The 16,775-nt window shown below is 45.1% G+C and overlaps 1 protein-coding gene across 1 annotated transcript in view; it reads left to right on the top strand.

The window, feature by feature from the left end:
* VASH2 (vasohibin 2) overlaps positions 1 to 16,775 on the top strand; it is a 94,588-nt gene that overhangs the window by 35,228 nt on the left and 42,585 nt on the right. The window contains exons 3-5 of the mRNA XM_069768515.1: positions 8,054 to 8,142; positions 14,102 to 14,158; positions 15,457 to 15,531. Of these exons, the coding sequence (XP_069624616.1) occupies positions 8,054 to 8,142; positions 14,102 to 14,158; positions 15,457 to 15,531 (221 nt within the window). The remainder of the gene's footprint in view (positions 1 to 8,053; positions 8,143 to 14,101; positions 14,159 to 15,456; positions 15,532 to 16,775) is intronic.

Here is a 16,775-nt window from a genome sequence, read left to right as displayed (position 1 = left end):
CCACACTATCACCACCATCCTCATACAGCTCCCACACTATCACCACCATCCTCATACAGCTCCCACACTATCACTACCATCCTCATACAGCTCCCACACTATCACTACCATCCTCATACAGCTCCCACACTATCACCACCATCCTCATACAGCTCCCACACTATCACCACCATCCTCATACAGCTCCCACACTATCACCACCATCCTCATACAGCTCCCACACTATCACCACCATCCTCATACAGCTCCCACACTATCACTACCATCCTCATACAGCTCCCACACTATCACCACCATCCTCATACAGCTCCCACACTATCACCACCATCCTCATACAGCTCCCACACTATCACTACCATCCTCATACAGCTCCCACACTATCACCACCATCCTCATACAGCTCCCACACTATCATCACCATCCTCATACAGCTCCCACACTATCACTACCATCCTCATACAGCTCCCACACTATCACTACCATCCTCATACAGCTCCCACACTATCACCACCATCCTCATACAGCTCCCACTCTATCATCACCCTCCTCACACAGCTCCCACACTATCACTACCATCCTCATACAGCTCCCACACTATCACTACCATCCTCATACAGCTCCCACACTATCACCACCATCCTCATACAGCTCCCACACTATCATCACCATCCTCATACAGCTCCCACACTATCACTACCATCCTCATACAGCTCCCACACTATCACTACCATCCTCATACAGCTCCCACACTATCACCACCATCCTCATACAGCTCCCACTCTATCATCACCCTCCTCACACAGCTCCCACACTATCACTACCATCCTCATACAGCTCCCACACTATCACTACCATCCTCATACAGCTCCCACACTATCACTACCATCCTCATACAGCTCCCACTCTATCATCACCCTCCTCATACAGCTCCCACACTATCACCACCATCCTCATACAGCTCCCACACTATCACTACCATCCTCATACAGCTCCCACACTATCACTACCATCCTCATACAGCTCCCACACTATCACCACCATCCTCATACAGCTCCCACTCTATCACCGCCATCCTCATACAGCTCCCACACTATCACCGCCATCCTCATACAGCTCCCACACTATCACCACCATCCTCATACAGCTCCCACACTATCACTACCATCCTCATACAGCTCCCACTCTATCACCACCATCCTCATACAGCTCCCACACTATCACCACCATCCTCATACAGCTCCCACACTATCACTACCATCATCATACAGCTCCCTCACTATCACCACCATCCTCATACAGCTCCCACTCTATCACTACCATCCTCATACAGCTCCCACTCTATCACTACCATCCTCATACAGCTCCCACTCTATCACTACCATCATCATACAGCTCCCTCACTATCACTACCACCCTCATACAGCTCCCACACTATCACTACCATCCTCATACAGCTCCCACACTATCACCACCATCCTCATACAGCTCCCACACTATCACTACCACCCTCATACAGCTCCCACACTATCACTACCATCCTCATACAGCTCCCACACTATCACCACCATCCTCATACAGCTCCCACACTATCACTACCATCATCATACAGCTCCCTCACTATCACTACCATCCTGGTTCCTGCCACCATCATTAAACCACCAGCCTGTGCCTTCATCACAGTGGCCCAGGTAAGAGAAGAGGCACTATGGCTGGTACCTGTAGTGTTGGGACTGTGCCTGGCACTTATTTAGGGGCATTATTCTGTACTCTGTGGCTGCCACAAACCTAGGGAGAAAACAGCAGTGTGGCCCACAAAAATGAAAAGGCCTTATAGGTGACATTGTAGCGTCACTGTTATGGAGGCTCTGTCACCATTATCATTGAGGCACGTTAGCTGACACTCATATAGAGGCATTATGGGGACACACTTGAGGGCACATATGATATTTTTTATTTATATACCACCAACATATTCCACAGCACTTTACAATTCTGTGAAAAAATATAAGATGGTAGATGATAGACTGTATGAATGAAGACGTATTGGGACATTCCTCGTACTCATTGGTTTTCATTCAGCCCCTGGTGTATAACCTCCTGCCTCCCCAGTTTGGGGAAGACTCTTCTCTGTTCCCCATGACTGTGCCCAGTGCACAAGCTCTATACAGACATGGAGGGGAGAACATGATCGGCCGCCCAGAGTCTGGATCTCAACCCCACCCAAGGATGAACTAGACCAGAGATTGTGGGCCCAATGTCAGCGTCTGACCTCACAAATGCTCTTCTGGATGAAGTGACAAAAATTCCCACAGACCCCTCCAAAATCTTATAGAAGTTCTTCCCAGCACAGCGAGAGCCGTTAGATCTGCAGAGGGGCCGACTCCATGTTAATGTCTATGGATGTAGAATGGGAGGTGAGAAAAGCTCCTATAGTGGAATATGGAGGGGCCCATTAGGACAGATGGATATCCCTCGTGTTACAGAACCCCCAGCACCAAGAATATGTTATGCAGTATATATTATGTATAATAGGTTCCATGTGAAATGCATCAGTCCACAGGCTGCGCCCCTGGGCAGAGAGGACAAGATATCCCCCTTCTGTCCTACCCCACCTGTGTAATTCCCACAGTAAATATCAGCAGGCTCCGGCCCCCTGCGGCTATTGTAATGTATGTCTGGCCTGCTTTTTCTATTAGCCTGCCCTGTGTATCTGTGTTATATATTCTGTGTGCTGTAAATAAAGTGTGTTCTTTTAGACTGGAAATACATGGGGTAGCAGTCAGCTTTTATATGCTCTCACGTGACCAAGGAATTCCAGCCAGCGTCCTTCATTCAGAATCCAGCAAAAGCAGAGTGGACCTCCTGAAGCACGGGGTGGTACTGAAAGAGGTACCCCAGCTTGGTAGACCCCGTTACACTTTATGCAGTATATATTATGTATAATATATGCTGCATAACATATTCTTGGTGCTGGGGGTTCTGTAACACCTCACATATACAGAGCTGAGATACTGGACTCCGCTCTGTATATCAGGAGTAGGAAAAGTCAGCGGAATCCTGGACATGGAAACCCCCGGATAAATGACGTGTTCCATTGTGGTCAGGATATGGAGTCATCGCCCAGCACAATGCTGCCTTCCGCTCCCCTCACACATCTTCCTGCATTTACTGAGATCAGTTCTCCACCCGATGTGTCTATGTGCACAAATACGGACATAGAAATGTCTTCTCTATAATATTTTATATATTTTTTGTCCCTTCAATTTCCTGAAGATCCGGGTCCTGAGACCCACCCTATTCGCTCAAAAGATCCCCACTGATCTGCAGGCGATTAAAGGGACTCAAACAATATTTTTTTTTATTGCAAATGTTATTACTCTTAATTGGCAGATTTGTATTTTATGATGATTTTTGGATAATCCTCTGTGTTAGTAAATAATGTAAATGATATATACGTGTTATATCTAGTAATGCAGAATCTGAGCAGCAGGCACGTGAAATATTCATGTCTTCACGTCCTCATGTCCAGTTCTTGTGTGTAATGTGATTTTCTGCTGTTTCGGGAAGTTAAGCTGAAACCAGCAGCTGCTGCTGAGAGTCACAATAACCCCCAACATCCCAGTCTGGTTACTACATGAGGCCCAGATATAGTAATGACTCTGACACTAAATCCTGCACCTGCCGTCCCTCTTACATAGAGGCAGATGCTTAAAGGGGAACTCTCAGAGTCATCTGTATGTATTGACCATCTCTTATATTCAGAGGGTGTTCCTGTGCCTATCCCCCACCTATTGTTAGAACAAGGGTCTACTGACTCCAATTCTTCCAGGTAAGGTGCCCAGAAATGGCTACCATTAGGTGACGGGCATGACCACTGCTCCATTCACTCTGCATGTGGATGTAGCAAACACCATCCATTTCACCTGGAGGAATGGGGGGCAATGGACCCCTGTTCTCCCAGTAGGTGGAGGGTTCTACTGTTATGTCTCACCTAGTAAGGTGGATTCTCGAAGACCTCGATCGAGTAGTTGTTGGGCAACACTGACTGGTAACATTGGTGCGGTGAGATGGACGGAAGAGAGCAATGGAGGCTGCAATGGCTGGTTAGCAACTGGTGAAGTAGAGTAGTAGACCACGCGGACGATGGAGCCTCAGCAAAGAGAAACAAGATATGTTCACAGCAGAGAAGACTTGTTCATGTAGCAGAGCCCAGTGATGTAGCAGAGCCCAGTGATGTAGCAGAGAAGGCTTGATGTAGCAGAGCCCAGTGATGTAGCAGGGCCCAGTGATGTATCAGGGCCCAGGGATGTAGCAGGGCCCAGGGATGTAGCAGAGCCCAGGGATGTAGCAGAGCCCAGGGATGTAGCAGGGCCCAGGGATGTAGCAGGGCCCAGGGATGTAGCAGGGCCCAGGGATGTAGCAGAGCCCAGGGATGTAGCAGAGCCCAGTGATGTAGCAGAGCCCAGTGATGTAGCAGAGCCCAGGGATGTAGCAGAGCCCAGGGATGTAGCAGGGCCCAGTGATGTAGCAGGGCCCAGGGATGTAGCAGGGCCCAGGGATGTAGCAGGGCCCAGGGATGTAGCAGGGCCCAGGGATGTAGCAGAGCCCAGTGATGTAGCAGAGCCCAGGGATGTAGCAGGGCCCAGGGATGTAGCAGGGCCCAGGGATGTAGCAGGGCCCAGGGATGTAGCAGGGCCCAGGGATGTAGCAGAGCACAGTGATGCAGCAGAGCCAGTGATGTAGCAGAGAAGACTTGTTGATGTAGCAGAGCCCAGTGATGTAGCAGCGCCCAGTGATGTAGCATTGGAGTGGTGGCCATGTTTATACAGCGCTCTCTCTACTGTAGTCTTTAGGAATTGAGAAGAGAAATAAAGGGGTTTTCAGCGCCCCTAATGAAATTGATAGAGAGAGCCACCTCTCCATTTTTGACATATTGGACATTTATGCCATACTAGATGGTGGCCCGATTCTAACGCATCGGGTATTCTAGAATATGCATTCCACGTAGTATATTGCCCAGTCACGTAGTATATTGCAGTCACGTAGTATATTGTCCAGTCACGTAGTATATTGTCCAGTCACGTAGTATATTGCCCAGCCACGTAGTATATTGCCCAGCGACGTAGTATATTGCCCAGCGACGTAGTATATTGCCCAGTCACGTAGTATATTGCCCAGCCACGTAGTATATTGCCCAGTCACGTAGTATATTGCCCAGTCACGTAGTATATTGCCCAGTCACGTAGTATATTGCCCAGTCACGTAGTATATTGCCCAGCCACGTAGTATATTGCCCAGCCACGTAGTATATTGCCCAGTCACGTAGTATATTGCCCAGCCACGTAGTATATTGCCCAGCGACGTAGTATATTGCCCAGCCACGTAGTATATTGTCCAGTGACGTAGTATATTTCCCAGTCACGTAGTATATTGCCCAGTCACGTAGTATATTGCCCAGCTACGTAGTATATTGCCCAGTGACGTAGTATATTGCCCAGCCATAGTATATTGCCCAGCCACGTAGTATATTGCCCAGCCACGTAGTATATTGCCTAGTGACGTAGTATATTGCGCAGCCACGTAGTATATTGCCCAGTTACGTAGTATATTGCCCCGTGACGTAGTATATTGCCCAGCCACGTAGTATATTGCCTAGTGATGTAGTATATTGCGCAGCCACGTAGTATATTGCCCAGTGACGTAGTATATTGCCCAGTTACGTAGTATATTGCCCAGTTACGTAGTATATTGCCCCGTGACGTAGTATATTGCCCAGCCACGTAGTATATTGCCTAGTGATGTAGTATATTGCGCAGCCACGTAGTATATTGCCCAGTGACGTAGTATACAGCACAGAGCCACGTTGTATATTGGCCAGTCACTGACTGCGGGGAGTAAGGAGCGGCCATTTTCTTCCGGACTGTGCCCGTCACTGATTGGTCGCGGCAGCCATGACAGGCAGCTGGCGAGACCAATCAGCGAATGAATATCCATGACAGACAGACAGAAGGACAGACGGAAGTGACCCTTAGACAATTATATAGTAGATCCTATGGATATTCCCAGATTCTAATACATTTTTTTGTATACATACCAGACCAGAAAATGGAAGCCAGAAGTCTCACAACAATTACTTGTGCACGCACGTCCATATTGTCTGTGTATCACCCTGCCTATCTAGTCTCCAGCAGTACAACAGAGCTGTCATTTGGCCATTACAATCCAAACCCCCCAAAAATGAAGACATTCCTAGCAGGGGATGTTGTCTGAGAGGGACCAAACGTTTCTTGTAAGCCGACTGTTCTCATTGCTGCCGGCATTTCTCAGCAGACAGGAAGCCATGTTTCTATTACTCATTGCTCGGATCAGTCGTAAACTGCAGGAGTGAATGAAAACAATGTGAACAGCGTCTATAATCAGTGATTCATAGAAGTGTGTTGTCAGTACCACGGACGCTCTCAGTATTCCCTGCTGGGTCACATTTTGGTCAGGAGAGACTCAGGAAACCAACCAGGAGGGGGCAAACATTATTATATTATTATTATTCCAAGATCTAGTGATTAAAATTAACTTTATTCATGTGAAAAACCCCTTTAATTCCCAGGAAGAAGCAAAAAATCCAGAAAAAAAAAGTCCTGAAAGATGTTAACGTTTATTTAAGAACCTCAAAAATCCACCCAACCACCATAGAAAAAAATCCGCTGCATTTCAGACGCGCGTTTATGCAATGATTAAGGACTGTGTCTGAAACTCGCCTGCTTTTTTTCTTGGATGTATTTTTGGCTTTTAAATATTTTTAAACATTACTATTTTTTTTTAAATAAACCTTCATACTTTTTAGGACTTTTTTTGCTGGATTTTGTTAATTTCCTCCTGGGACTTGCAGTACTACAAGCATTCTGTGCAAATTGTATCCTTAGCCGTCAGATGAGCTGACCTTCTTCTTGTTTCAAAGTTACACATTGCTATTATATTTTTTTTTCTACGGTTCACTTTTTATTACATTTTTATGTAACTCTGTAATTTGTTTTATTACTCCAGCCCTAGCCCTAAATCTAACCCTAAACCTAAGATTTAAACCTTGCAATAACTATGGTTAGAGTTAGAAAAAGTGTAAACACATAAAAGTAGCTCTTAGGAATGAATGAAGACAATATTAAATCAAGTTAAGTGCAGAAAAACAATTATTCAATACCTTCTCAATTTATTAGCTGCTCAGCTTGTCATCTCAGTTGCTGCCTATGCACAGCATTTGAGATAAGTTTGTCGTCAACTGCAGTGCTCTACATCAGTAGCGCTTAGCGGGCACTCACTTCTCCACGCTAACGAGCAGCGCTTGCTCATATGACAGTGAGGAGGGACCAAAGTTTGCACCCCCTAGGCTATGGTGATGGGGGCAAATGTACTTATGGACCCCCATCCCCCTACATGCAATGCTACTGCTTGCTTTGCAGTGATCAGACATTACAAGGAGCTGCTCTCCTCTCTCAATCAGTTTCCTATGTGATATGTCTGAATTCGTCCTTTGTCACAGACTTTAATGAGGAAGTCATGCAAATAGAATTGTAAATGTTCTCACCCCCGTATTGTTGATTTTGCATCTCTGCTCTATCTTTAACACCTAAAGAGTCTCTCCGCCCCGGCTGCAGCTCCGCAATAAGACCTGAAACAGATGGTATAATGTTACCATACTTACTGACGTGCTCCTTTAACTATGGAGGACCTTGGGATCTTTTGGGTTAATTGGCCTCTACTTTCAGTCCTTCGGACTAGAACAATACACGTGACAAACTCAGCTCTGCTACATCTCTGTATCCAGCAAAACCATGTTGTAATGAATTGCTCATTATAACAAATCTTTGATCTGACATCTGTTAAAGGGAACAATCTATTATCTGTTGACGGAGGAAATCCTGCGACTATTATGATAGCAATCTTGTAACAAACACGTTACGCTCCATATGGGAAAGCGCTCGGCGCGAGTTCCGCCGTAAATGTAAACATGTGAACAAATGTCACTGGTCGCATTTCTTTTTCTCATCTTTTATTTCAGCCTTCAGTGCCATCCGTACCAACCTACAAGACTTCCATGTCCATCCCGGAATGGCTGCAGACCGTGCAGAGATACATGAAGACGCTGCAGTATCCTTTCTTTCATATTGTCTGTATGAGATGGATAAAATCACCGACAAATGAGCAGAATACTACGTCACATCTGCATAAAATGATGAATCGATCTCCAGAATTACTTCTCTTCTCCATTCACGTCCAGAGCTTATTCAGAATTAGTCTGGATTCACACATCTGTGTTTGGCACACTTCCCCGCATGGACTATGCGACACTGACCAGTTGCGGGTTTCTTGACCTAAACTTGACAGTCTTTGACTATGAATTTCGGGTGTGTGAATCCAGACTTATGCTGATTAATGCTAGCTCTCAGGTACTGTGTTGCCCAAATCCTCAAGATTTCGGTAGGGAGCAGAAGGGATGTTACTCAAAAGAGATTCTGTCTCCACTGTCAACCGTGAAGTAGAAGGCAGCATTGAATGTGGAGACGTGAAGAAACGCCATGGAGTGTGGCTGTATTGATACTCCCCCCTAGTCTCATTTGCGAACAAATAAAAGGTGAATTTTGTCACACCGGCTGAAGACTAAATAGATATTATTGGAATTGTTTCTCTCTGCACTACCTCTACTTTACTAATAAAAATTTTAGTGATAGGTTCCCTTTAAATCCCACTCCAGTTCTCATGTCTGGTGGTCCCCTGCAGGAAAGATGAGCGCAGCAGCCGATCACTGGTCATGTCCTGTGCTCAATGGCATTACCAGGCTATGCACGCATGCATCCCGGATTGTAAAAACAGCCACCAGGGACCACCAGCGTCACCACTGGAGTGGATTAGAAGAGGCATTAGCGTCATTTACTAAATAGAAGACAGGAAGGTGAGGGAGGAGGGGGATGCAGCTGCAGAGAAAACGGGCGAGAGTGGGCGCTGCAGAGGGAAGACTTGGCGGGTTAGGAGCACTTAGCACGTTGCTGTATACAGAGTTTTCTATAAAGTTTTCTAGCTTTTCCGGTTCAGGTTACCCTTGATACTTACTGAAAACAGTGATTTCCTTTGTGATCTTTTTAGGATCCAGAAGAAGGGTCACTTTAAGGTGAAGTTACACATTTCTCATGGTGATTTGTATGAACAGCTGGGAAGTATTTACAAGTCGCACACAAGCGCTGGATAGCGGGGAGCAGATGTAAGGCTTCAGTGCGTGCAGACCACCTTAAGAGGAAGGATCCGTCAAGCTGCTGTAAAGTGTGCTGCTGCAAAGTTAGCGAGTGGCTGGAAAGCTTTCAAGTTGCCATTACATTTCTAAGCTGCCGGACTAAAATGTAAAGGATTGCCTTTATGGAAAGGTTATTCGGTTCCCCAATGTACTTTGGGTATAATTTCCTCACTATGTTTAGGATTTCTTCTCTCTGGCCACGGTCACACGTTCAGTATTTGTAGCCAAAACCAGGAGAGGAACAATCAGAGGAAAAGTGTAATAGAGACACGTCACCACTTCTGTATTTATCATCCACTCCTGATTTTGTCTTATAAATACTGATGTGAAATACTGACCAAATACTGACAGTGTGAACAGGGCCTCAGTCATTGAATGGATCTATCTATCTATCTATCTATCTATCTATCTATCTATCTATCTATCTATCTATCTATCTATCTATCTATCTATCTATCTATCTATCTATCTATCTATTATCTATCATCTATCTATCTATCATCTATTTATCTATCTATCTATCTATCTATCTATCTATCTATCTATCTATCTATCTATCTATCATCTATTTATCTATCTATATATCTATCTATCTATCTACTGTATCTATCTATCTATCTATTTATCTATCTATATATCTATCTATTACTTATAATAATAATGATTTTTATTTATATAGCGCCAACATATTCCGCAGCACTTTACAATTAAGCGGGGACATGTACAAACAATAAATTCAGTACAAGTTAAGGCAATTTAAACAGTGACATTAGGGGTGAGGTCCCTGCTCGCAAGCTTACAATCTACAAGGGAATGTGGGGACACAATAGGTGAAAAGTGCTTGTTATTTCAGGTCTGGCAATTATAATAAATAGGGATTTTCATATAAAGCTGCATGATCCGGTCATCAGCCGTGTGTTTAAGAGCAATAGTCAAGTATCAAGTGCAGTTATCGTGTGCATGGAGGGTGTGGAGACAGATGAATAGTAGGGTGCAGATTCAGAGTAATATTTGGAGGGAGGGAACAGGGCAAAGTTAAGGTACCGTCACACTAAGCGACGCTGCAGCGATACCGACAACGATCCGGATCGCTGCAGCGTCGCTGTTTGGTCGCTGGAGAGCTGTCACACAGACCGCTCTCCAGCGACCAACGATGCCGGTAACCAGGGTAAACATCGGGTAACTAAGCGCAGGGCCGCGCTTAGTAACCCGATGTTTACCCTGGTTACCATCGTTAAGGTAAAAAAAACAACCACTACATACTTGCCTTCCGCTGTCTGTCCCCGGCGCTGTGCTTTCCTGCACTGACTGTGGGCACAGCGGCCGGAAAGCAGAGCGGTGACGTCACCGCTGTGCTTTCCGGCTGCCCGACGCTCACAGCCAGAGCAGAGAAGCACAGCGCCAGGGACAGACAGCGGTAGGTAAGTATGTAGTGTTTGTTTTTTTTACTTTAACGATGGTAACCAGGGTAAACATCGGGTTACTAAGCGCGGCCCTGCGCTTAGTAACCCGATGTTTACCCTGGTTACCAGCGAAGACATCGCTGAATCGGCGTCACACACGCCGATTCAGCGATGTCAGCGGGTGATCCAGCGACGAAATAAAGTTCTGGCCTTTCTGCCCCGACCAGCGACAGCACAGCAGGGGCCTGATCGCTGCTGCCTGTCACACTGGACGATATCGCTATCCAGGACGCTGCAATGTCACGGATCGCTAGCGATATCGTCCAGTGTGACGGTACCTTTAGTTTTCCGAGTAGTTGATGTGGTAGGCTTGTTTGAAGAGATGGGTTTTTAAAGCGCGCTTGAATAGGTCGGGGCTAGGTATCAGTCTGATCGTCTGGTGAAGTGCATTCCAGAGAGCTGGCGCAGCACGAGAGAAGTCTTGGAGATGGAGGTGCGAGGTTCGGATTACGGGGGATGTTAGTCTTAGGTCATTTGTAGAATGGAGGGCACGTGTAGGGCGATAGACAGAGATGAGAGAGGAGATATAAGGTGGTGCAGAACTGTGGAGAGCTTTGTGGGTGAGAGAGATGAGTTTATACTGGACCCGGTGAAGCGGCTGGATAGAAATATGACCCTGGCTGCCGCATTCAAGATGGATTGGAGAGGAGAAAGTTTGGTTAGAGGGAGACCGATCAGAAGAGAGTTGCAGTAGTCCAGACGGGAATGAATAAGAGCGACAGTAAGAGTCTTAGCAGTTTCCAAGGTGAGAAAAGGTCGGATTCTGGAGATGTTTTTAAGATGCCGGTGACAGGAGCGAGTGAGTGATCGGCTATCTATCAGTCTATCTATCTATTGTGATGCCGCGATCACTAGCGGGTTGGGGAATACTTGCTTGACAACGGGATGAAGGCACACAGTCACGTTTTCTTACTTAAACAGTCCCTGTGGTTGATTATACACTCAGTATAAACCACTGTAGGCCATGTTACACATTACAGACCTTCCACTTAGTCCACAGCACTTCACATTGAGTTGCAGTCTCTACACACGCCGGACCTCACTTCGTCCTGTTACCGTGGGAGACCACACAGTTTATTAACTGACCCTTGTCAGTGCACACAGTTCCCCAACTCTGGGTTACCTTCCTGGAGCTCCTGCTCCACACTGCTCTCTCCTGTCAGTGCTCTCTCCTGGTGAAGCTGCCAAACTGGGTTCACCGTCCTTGTGACCAGTGCACTCCCGACAGTCCAGATCATCAGACGGACGATAGCTTCCCCAACGCAGTGCCCTCACAGACTCTGCACAGACGGCCTCTCTGTGTGCTGTTCAGGGCGTCCATCTCCACTTGGAGCCGTCAAACACACAGCCTTCCAGGACCTTACACACGGACCAATCAGGTCCATACATTCTCTCATGTGACCACACCCTGGTCACATTATATACTATTAACCACTCCCATAGGTGGGAGTTGTGTGTGGTTAGTCAGACCCACCCAGCTCTCTAACTAACCCTGTAAGCCTCCCTTTAAAGCTACACAACAATACTTGTGGAACTACAGGTCCCAGGACATTATCGGCTTACAAAGCAGAGTATCTCCCTCTGCGACACATACTGGCCATTTACAGTCATGCCGGACACTGCTTCACAAACCCAGTTACCCCTCCATGCGTATCCTGAAGAGGGCATACAGCGCCCCCTAGCTACAGCAGAGGTCACTGCATCACACTATCTATTATCTATCTATCTATCTATCTATCTATCTATCTATCTATCTATCTATCTATCTATCTATCTATCTATCTATCTAATCTATCTCTCTCTCAGCTATAGAAATGACTTGATCGCTGCCTTTTCTCTCTTCTCCCCATACATTATACCTATATAGAGTACCGCACCTCTTCTTATAATGCTGTTGGACTTTTCTCTTTAGGTTTTGGGCTCCTTTAGTTTCCCGCAGTGAGTGATGTAGCACATATCTCCCTCTTTAGCCCTGGGCTGCTCGCACCTTCTGAAGACACGGCGGCTCCTCTCTGTTGGACAGTCGGCATATTGCTGCGTACTCGACCTCATTTGTCACTGGGACAGTTTTGCTCTGGTGCCAGGAGCCGCCCTGCTCAGTACCCTCCATCATGATTTGGCATGTCACTTCATCTGCCAGAGATGCCAGGCTGCAGCTGTTTTTCTTGCCTCTTCTCTCTGCTGGAAACCAGCTGTTTCCTTAATACAAAATCCATTCAAAAAGTTTTCCGGACAGACAGAAAAAGGAAATTGTATGAGATGAAATAAAGGGTTTGTCTTCCCCACTACTTGTCCATAGGCAGTGTTTGGTATGGCAGTTCAGCCCTATGTGCTAGAATATAATGGAGCTGCAATACTTGGCACATCCTGTGCACAACAGTGGCGCTGTTTCTAAGCGAAAAAAATAGATTTAGAAATATATAAAGCATTTGATACAATTGTTCTAATTGATGGAGAAGATTTCTGATGTCAAAACAGGTTGTTTTATCAAAAAGGAAATTGGCCACATTCTTCTTTAGCTTTGCCCAAAAGTCTTGTTAGCAGAAATGGACCCTGAAGAGGTAAGTCCCTCGTATGAGACCCTCTCTTTGGGTAGGGTCACACGACCACTTTCTCCTTATCTCAAAGAAATTGTCCGATTACTTTGATCAGAGTTTGATCAGAGTTTGATCAGAGTTTGATCAGAGTTTGATCAGAGTTTGATCAGAGTTTGATCAGAGTTTGATCAGAGTTTGATCAGAGTTTGATCAGAGTTTGATCAGAGTGTCATCAGTTTTTCTCGGACATGGAGATAAAAAAAATTCTCCATTTTCTCAGTCTGTGAAAATCAGACTGCACTCAGATGTCATCCAACTGCGGCCCAATTTTTTTCATGGACCCAAAGACTTGCATTGCCGACTTTGATCCGGCACACGGCTCAAAATCGGACACTTTTGTTTTTTTTTTTGCGGACCAAAAAAAAAAAAAAAATCGGACATGTGCACAGCCCCACGGAATATCTTAGACTCGGAGCTCTGTCTGAATGAAGCATTTGTACCGCTGTTCCATGTAGTTTTTATGGGACTGTCGGAGATAACCGACCATTGCACTCCTCTGTGTCTGAGGTCCCGTACGTGTATACATGGTTGTGGGGCACAGACCCCGATCTCTCAACCTGTGATACATCCAATCAGGAGGGCACAGGCTATGTCTCCAGGGGGTGCGCTCTCTGTGCCCCTATGCAAGGCTGTACCAGGTCAGAGCTGAGACAGGAAGTGTTGTCATAGGGTCTTCAGACCTGACTACGATTGATATGTAGGTCTTAGCAGAGTTGTATTTCTACCATTTCTTCCATTTCTCCTTAATGTCAGAAACTCAGATACAACCACACCGGAACGCAGTTCTTTGAAATTAGAAAGACGCGACCGATCAGTGGGTAAGAAATGTTTTATTATTATCAAACATCTGCTTGAAGCGTTCCCAAAATGCCTTCCCAATTCCTAGCGGAGCGCTCCAGTCCTGTTCACCTATGTGACACCTGTTTCTCATAGAATTATCTAAGTTCCTTTTCCATGAAATTGCCGCCTGGCAAACACTTTATGGGATACAAGTGGCTCTGAGATTTGGGGTTATGGGGAGTCTGTGAGGCCAAGCTGACAGCCTAAACTAAGCACGTGGTCTTGTAGGCACGGATCCCTCATAAAAACGACACCTCCAGGGAATCGCTGCCTCCTTTCTACAGAAATCAAATCAAATATGTTAATTAGTGTTTCCAGTGCACCCTAGGTGTGGCCAAGAAGCTTTCAGCACCGCTCCGCCCACTGATTTTGCATGTCCCTCCTCCCTCATTGCTCAATCACCATGAAGAGGGCGGGGCATGCAAAACAAGTGCCGAAAGCTTCTCGGCCACACCCAGGGTGCACCGATCACCCTGATTGGCATACTTGATTAAAGCGTCACTTTCTGCAGAATGGAGGCAGCGATCAGTAGTGTGTTTTTTAGGGAGCACTCTGCAATCAGTTTGGGTCATTTAACTGCATAAAAAGAGCTCTGAGACATGGGAAAAAGAGGATTCGGACGCTTCCAAGGCTCATTACTAGTGATTAGCTGATGTGTAGGAGTATGTATTTATAAATATCAGTGAGAATTAGTAAATGACATGTAACGAGTTTATATTTATATGTACGTATATATATATATATATATATATACATACATATATATATACATATATATATATATATATATATATATATATATATATATATATATATATATATATATATATTTATGTATATATTTATTATATATGTTATATTATTTTCTGGTTTCCCTCCACACGCCAAAGACATTCTGATAGGGAATCTAGATTGTGAGTCCCAATGGGGACGGTGATGATGATGTTTGTAAAACGCCGTGTAATTAATGACGCTATATAAGCGAGTAAAGTAAATAAATATATATATATATACCTTGACAATTCCTTAATTCACTACTGATGGAGGCTGTGAGGAGAACAGGTCTGGATTCCGTCAGCAGAGGATTCTTGTGACTTGTTTGCAGGCAGCTGACAGTCTAATCCCACAGATCCCAGTTATACAAAGACTCCCTTATAATGGGAATCCCCGAGTGTGGATGGGTGCTGGACGCCTCTCGTCACACATGTTGATACCATCTGTCTCGTCGTCTCTGCCAGGAAGATGGTGTATATCTCTATCTGACTCTCTCTTCTAGGTTAATGGAGACGGCTCGGGAGATGACCCGGGAATCCTTACCTATTAAGTGTCTAGAAGCCGTGATCCTGGGAATGTATCCTTTCATTATAGTCTCGGACGTCATTATTACAAGAATTCTGCAGTGTTTACCGTATATCCAAAAGGGAAATTGATTTTCTAGTCTCTGCTAAGTCATGATATTGCTTTGGTCAGGTGCATGAATGGACAGGTCATTGCCTTCCACAAGGTCACAACACCCTTATTCTGCTGCCATCATTTAGAAAAGTCTGATGGTCAGTCGGGTGTTCTAACCTCTGCTACTTCATGGAATTGTTTTTGGAACACGCAAAGCCCTGACCTCAGATAATCACATGAGTGGACAGGTCACTGCCTCCCAAAAGATTAACACACTCTTCTTCTGCTGTCATCATTCTTAAAATCTGATTGGCTATAGGGTATTTAATCTCTGCTAATTCACGATACTGCCCTGGTCATGAGCATCCCAGTCCTCACATAATCACACAGCTAAGCAGATCACTGTCTCCCACAAAATCAACACACTATTTCTTCCATGTACAGTCCTCTTGTTACATAAGTGGACAGGTCACTGCCTCCCATAAAATCATCACACTCTTCTCCTGCTGCTGTCTTCATTGTTGTGATCGAATTACCAACAGAATTTTAGATTAACATATAATTACATTTGAAAAGGAAAAATATCAGCTTCCAATGCGGAAAATTCAGTGCGTATTCACATAGGAACCCTGGTAGACCTTGTTTGGTCGTGGTGTGGAGCAGTAGTGTAGGAACACACCAGGCCGGAATCCGGGTCAGAAATGGAAGAAGGGTCCATGAGGACTAGGCTCCAGCACAAAAAGCAAAAAGAGAAAAATTATTAGATAACGCGTTTCATGTTAGCAGTTCTTATTCACAGCTATGAATAAGGTTTGCGGACCCGAAACACGTAAGGTTATGAATCCTTAATCTTTTTTATCTTTTTGGTTTTTTTTCTCACCATATTTTTAATTGCACAATGAAAGTTCTGTTTTGTCATTTTCCCCTTGGTGCCGGAGCCCAGTCCTCATGGACCCTTCATCCATATCATCACATCGCCTTATTATAAGGATCGTATTTACTATTATACAACAGTCTACAAAATATCATCTCATCGCCTTATTATAAGGATCATATTTATTATACAGCAGTCTACAAAATATCGTCTCATCACTCACTTTGTGTTGCTACACGCTCATTTCAGTATATTTTTTACATATATATCAGTATATCTAGACCTCTTTATGGGTTGGACCCCAACTATGAGATATTCATGACACATTG

The sequence above is a fragment of the Ranitomeya imitator genome, chromosome 5 (genome assembly GCF_032444005.1).
Source record: "Ranitomeya imitator isolate aRanImi1 chromosome 5, aRanImi1.pri, whole genome shotgun sequence".
NCBI classification, from domain to species: Eukaryota; Metazoa; Chordata; class Amphibia; order Anura; family Dendrobatidae; genus Ranitomeya; species Ranitomeya imitator.
This window is presented reverse-complemented; position numbering and strand designations above follow the sequence as displayed.